The following is a 5,632-nucleotide window of genomic DNA, read 5'->3' on the forward strand; positions in this document are numbered from 1 at the left end:
TGAAACGGCACCTTGGATCTGACTGAAGACAACCATCCGGTTGCTACGATGACACCCGAGGGGTAGGCTCATAGGGTTGAAGAGACTGATTGTGGTGATAGACGGGCGGCGGCAGAGCAACAGTAAAAGTAGATCTCAATTCCGTTTCTTCTTCGGAAACACTGCCGCAAGTGATTGTGATCCGGTAATGATGGAACAGAGAAAGGCTCCTTCGGGATTTCACAAGAAGCATCAAACGACTGGTGTCGTTGCGGTGGATTATGGGGCTTTCGTAACAACTAGCTGTAAAACTGTTGTCACACGTATGCCTGCCACATCCTCCCTCCCTCCCGAAGGGAAGGCAAATAACTTTGATTCACTTACTCAAGCTGAGTCGGAGGAGTCGTCTCAATAAAAATACCCCCTCCCAAGGCAAAAATTCAATTTTCAAACCAGCGAGAGAAAACTTTGCCCCGAAACAGCGATATCAAATAGCGGTTCAAATCGCGTCAAACAAGAAGTTTTAATCTCGGGACCCGGTCGCGTGCCCTTCGCGACTCATATGTGAGAGCGAAAGTCGAAAGTTTCTGCGAATAAAGAAAAAACAAGCTCAAACGTGGGGCCCGGTACGGCGGCACTGCCAGCTGAAAGGGGTGGAAGATTTGGTAAAGAAATAAAAATTGCAAAAGTTTTCCTTCGTCGGAAACACGATGGAAGAGTGAAAGCCATTTCCGAATATTTATATATATTAATGTTCTGAATCTAACTCCGAACCGCACCAACAACGGATTCCCCGCGTAGCAGCCATGCTGCTAATTTCGGGTTGAGCGATTTTTTTCCATTGCTCAACTTTCTTCGCAAATTTTTATGTTTGTGATACCCGGTTGCGTTATCTATCCTACCCTGTTCCAAACTACGCCCCGGGTGTTGTTTGCGAGCATGATTCTTTTCGTATTTAATCTACTTAAAAAAGTTGCCTTTGTTGGGCAGAAGGTGTGATGAAGAGGATAAACGGATCCAAAAAGAAAGTCCTTTACGAAAATGATACTTTGAGGATGTTTCTGACAGTGGATATTTTTCTGGAGGAGGTGTGTGTTATTTCCTTGTGATAGCTGCAATTTGAGCGCTTAAGGAACGGACTAGTTTCGATCTGCAAGGGTAAAAGGTACTTTGTAAAATGCCTTCGAAAAATCAAAATAGATCGCGGCTATTTATCTTCGCTTTGACAAAATCTTTGTGTAGTCTGCTTACGTATCATATGAGGTTTGTTCTTGCAGAGCACTTTTTCACAAAACCATGTTGAGATAATAATTAGTGACTCATCCTTTAAGGCATCTTAGAACCCTAGAATGTATGTAGAACTCAGACCGTAGCTCGTCATCCCAAATTTAGAAATCAGAACATCAGACTCGTAAATAGTTGAGTCGTAATTTTTATCATAATAAGCTTCTCATTCTATTGACACCGCCTTTATTTCAAAGTTTGTTCAACATTTAACACTGCTTTTAGAACTCAAGATTGAGCTCTGAATTCCGAACCCTTTTTTGAGCATAGCGCTCGGAACCGATAAAATAAAACTGAGAAAAATAAAACCTCTGGTTTCAGAATTATGCTAAACTACGTACTTTAAATTCGTAAAAATGGAAAATCACAAATTGAGAGCACTCAGACTTCGAACTAAATTGTACCACGCTGCGAAACGCTATCAACCAAATACCTAATATTATACGAGCTTCTAATTCACATTCCTTAGGAACAAACACACGTACCGCCAAACACCCATTGACAGCCGGTAATAAAATATCGGTTTACTTCTTAATGCACTGTAAAATATACTCCCCAAAATAATTCTCGAAGTGGAAATTCCGGCCTCAAAATGCATCACATAAGTGCACTGAGTGGAGCACCGTACGTTCAGTCCAACATCCTGGTTCACAGCACCGCTTGAATGGGACGATGATAACCTTGCAGAGCGACGTGCATATATACATACCTACATATCAAGATGCATGCATTTTCGCTTATTTCAATGATGAAAATTTCATCAGGGTTGCATTCCGGTATTACTACCGCCGGTCTGTTGTCGAAAAATATGGGAAAAATTTTCCCCTTTTTGCGTAAAAAATTTCTACGGTTTCGCTCTTCTAAAATGTCAAAAAATATAACCCTGCGCACTTCAAACAGTTTAGAACAGTTCCAATTTTGACTACCCACTCCACTCTGGCAAGATGGGTATAGCCGTTTCACGCCATTCCCTAAAATTATCACCATCACAAATAAAAATAACATAAAAGTTTATTGATTATTTTCCAACTCGCCGACCGGCAGCTTATTGCACTTGCCAAAACAACGCTGCCACAGCATCTGTGGGCGATGTTGTAATGTTGCTAGCGCGCACGATTATCACCGTAGCCTGCTATGTTTTTTTTCTGGTGTCCATCGCACCGACCGGTCAACACCTTTCCACCGAATAGGTCGAACTGATAAACAGTCAGCCAGGTGATGAATGACTTCAGCGAGGGACTATAAAAGGTGGACGTTCGGTGGTCAATAGGCAACACAAATCACTTCACCATGAAGTCGATCACACTGGTAGCGTTGGCGGGCCTCGTAGCACTGGCTGCAGGTTACGTCGTGGTTCCTGAAGCAAAGGTAAAATACGCCGACAAGGAGTTTCTGGTGAAGCAGAAGAAACTGTGGGAAGTGTTCCAGCATGTGCATCAGCACGAAGTGCATACCGAGTTGTGGGAAGTTTCCAAGCAGTACAAGATTGAAGACCACTACGAGTACTACACCAATGTGGAGGCCGTGAAGGAGTTTGTCGAGATCTACCAACACGGAATGCTGCCGTTCGATGAAATCTTCAGTATTGTGCACCACACCCACCGCCAGCAGGCCATTGCACTATTCCATTTGTTCTACTATGCCAAGGATTGGGATACTTTCTACAACTCGCTGGTCTGGGCTCGCTTCCACGTGAACGAGGGTATGTTTGTCTACGCCGTAACCGTTGCCGTTCTGCACCGTAAGGACCTGGCTGGTTATGAATTGCCTTCTCCGTACGAAATCTATCCGTACTACTTCTTCAATAGCTACGTTATCCAGAAGGCTGCCCAGTACAAGATGCAAGGATTCTACGGTATGAAGAAGGTCGACGAAGTCTACACTGCCATCATTCCCACCAACTACACCGGCTGGTACGTCCACACCAACGTTGATCAGAAGGTTTCCTACTACACCGAGGATATTGGTCTGAACACTTACTACTACTATTTCCACGCTGACTATCCATTCTGGATGGGAGGCAAGGAATACGGACTGTACAAGGATCGTCGCGGTGAGCTGTATCTGTTCATCCACCAGCAACTGCTCGCCCGCTACTATTTGGAGCGTTTGTCCAATGACCTCGGCGTGATCCCGGAATTCTCCTGGTACAAACCGATCCCTACCGGATACTATCCAAACATGCAGTACTACAACGGAATTAGTTTCCCATCGCGTGACAACTACCACACCGTCTACACACCGGAGAATTACTTCGAAATCGATGAACTGATTGACTACGAGCATCGCATCCGTGAAGCCATCGATCAGGGATACATCATCGCTCCCGATGGAAGCCATGTCGATCTAACCAAGCCGGAATCCGTCGAGTACCTCGGAAACTTGATCCAGGAAAATCCGGATAGCGTGAACACTCGATACTACAAATACGTCGGTGAAATCGCTCGTGTCCTGCTAGGAGCATCTGTCGAACATTTCGATGAACACAAGGTCATCCCGGGTGTGCTGGAACATTTCGAAACCTCCCTGCGCGATCCGATGTTCTACCAGTTGTACAAGCGTATCATCCATTGGTACTGGGAGTTTAAGGACCATCTGCCGCATTATGCCTACGATGAGATCAACTTCCCAGGAGTAAAGATCGAAACTGTTGAGGTCAACAAACTGGTCACGTACTTTGACCGCTTCGATGCCGACATCACCAATGCCGTCGATGTTGAGGTCTTCGACGAAGTAACCATGAAAAAATCGGACATGAAGAAGTTTGGTAAAATCGCTCACTACCAAGGTGAGGACTTTGTGATCAAGGCACGCCAGTGGCGTCTAAACCATCTACCGTTCACCGTCAAACTGAATGTGGTTTCGGACAAGGTCGTCAAGGGTGTGGTTCGAGTGTATCTGGGACCGAAATACGACCAGTACGGACATGTGTACGGAGTCAATGAGAACCGTGAGAACTTCGTTCTGCTGGATGTGTTCCCGTGGGACTTTGTCGTCGGAAAGAACACCATCAACCGTGAATCGATCAACTTCTCGATGTTCGTCCAGGATCGCACCAGCTACTACGAGCTGTACAAGTGGCTCATGGCTGCCTCGACCGGTGAGAAGAAGTTCCCGCTGGATATGACCGAAGCTCACTGTGGACTCCCGTCCCGATTGATGCTACCGAAGGGCAAGAAGGGCGGTATGCCATTCCAGTTGTACTTTATCGTGTCGCCGTATCATGCTCCCACCGTTCCGCAGTACGAGGGTTACGACTGGACGCTGAACTGCGGCGTCGGTACTGGCGCTCGCTATGTCGATTCACTGCCATTCGGATATCCCTTCGATCGGCCGATCGACGAAAAGGTCTGGTTTACCCCGAACATGTACTACTACGAGACGATGATCTTCCACAAGAACGAGAAGGAAATCAACGCCGTGGTTTGATGAGATTGCGCTGACTGAATGGGATATTGGTTAATAATAAAATAACATTTAATATTACAAGTTTTGCTGTTTTTTTATTTGATGTTAGGGAAAACTTTGCCACTACGATCACTATTCAAGTTATGTTGCAAACTCTCCGAACTTGCAAATTCAGAGCAATGCCGCGCGAAGCACTTATTTTTTTGGGACTAGACAGTTGCTTTAAACGTTCCATTGACTTTTTGGATTTAGTATTTAAGTACTGCTGCATTGGGTACCAGTTTCATGTAATATGGCCCTAAGTTGGTGTTAGTTACTGACGAGATGAATTTAAAATTCAAAGATCAAACTTGGTTTGATAATTATCATCTTGAATGTATTTGATGTTATCTGACTTGTATTTAATGTATTAATCAGCAAACAAATTGCTATTATCGCCTTTTTTCGTTCACACAGTTTCATAACAAAATCCGAATGAGATTCCACGAAACTAGTAAACATAAGAAAAACACGTTCCCACCTCATCGCATTAACATCATAATTTGATTAGGCCTAATTTCGGCAAACAAGGCTGAGATGCTCGAGGAATTTCAGCAGAAACAGAAACATCCCTTATACATACCGGTAGAAGCCTGACAGAAAAGCTTCAACAGGCTGTCAAAAGATAAGAAACTAGGGGGAGTTTTTCTCGATAAGCCTTCTACCCATTTTTTGTGATAGAACATGTTTCGCTCGCGCTCGTGAGTTTTGAAATGAATCAGAACAAATTTTTCGAGTAGCCTTTGCTGATAGCTTGAATTTTTCTTTCTGCCTGTCTGTGTTTCGATAAATCGTTAGTTAGGTGGTTAGAATATTTTGCAATGTTCCCAAGCAGTTGTGAGTTTTTCATTTCTTGTAATCAACTGATTGGACATCATTTGAAATTATCGCTCTAATTCACTCTTTGAAATCTTTGAAAGAA

The 5,632-nt window shown here is 44.1% G+C and overlaps 2 protein-coding genes across 2 annotated transcripts in view; one reads left to right on the forward strand and one right to left on the reverse strand.

The window, feature by feature from the left end:
• Nucleotides 1–920, reverse strand: part of LOC131693370 (oxysterol-binding protein-related protein 8-like) — a 4,515-nt gene extending 3,595 nt beyond the window's left edge. Inside the window, exon 1 of the mRNA XM_058981135.1 lies at nt 882–920. Within this exon, the coding sequence (XP_058837118.1) occupies nt 882–920 (39 nt within the window). The remainder of the gene's footprint in view (nt 1–881) is intronic.
• A 1,604-nt stretch (nt 921–2,524) lies between these two features.
• On the forward strand, nt 2,525–4,752 carry LOC131676673 (hexamerin-1.1-like). The gene has a single exon (XM_058955912.1). The coding sequence runs from the start codon at nt 2,554–2,556 to the stop codon at nt 4,690–4,692; it is 2,139 nt and encodes a 712-aa protein (XP_058811895.1). The 5' UTR covers nt 2,525–2,553; the 3' UTR covers nt 4,693–4,752.
• Nucleotides 4,753–5,632: the final 880 nt, after the last annotated feature.

Source organism: Topomyia yanbarensis, chromosome 1 (genome assembly GCF_030247195.1).
Source record: "Topomyia yanbarensis strain Yona2022 chromosome 1, ASM3024719v1, whole genome shotgun sequence".
NCBI classification, from domain to species: domain Eukaryota; kingdom Metazoa; phylum Arthropoda; class Insecta; order Diptera; family Culicidae; genus Topomyia; species Topomyia yanbarensis.

What these genes read in the sequence shown, in the direction of transcription:
- LOC131676673 (XM_058955912.1), top strand. Translation starts at nt 2,554, where the DNA reads ATGAAGTCGATCACACTGGTAGCGTTGGCGGGCCTCGTAGCACTGGCT.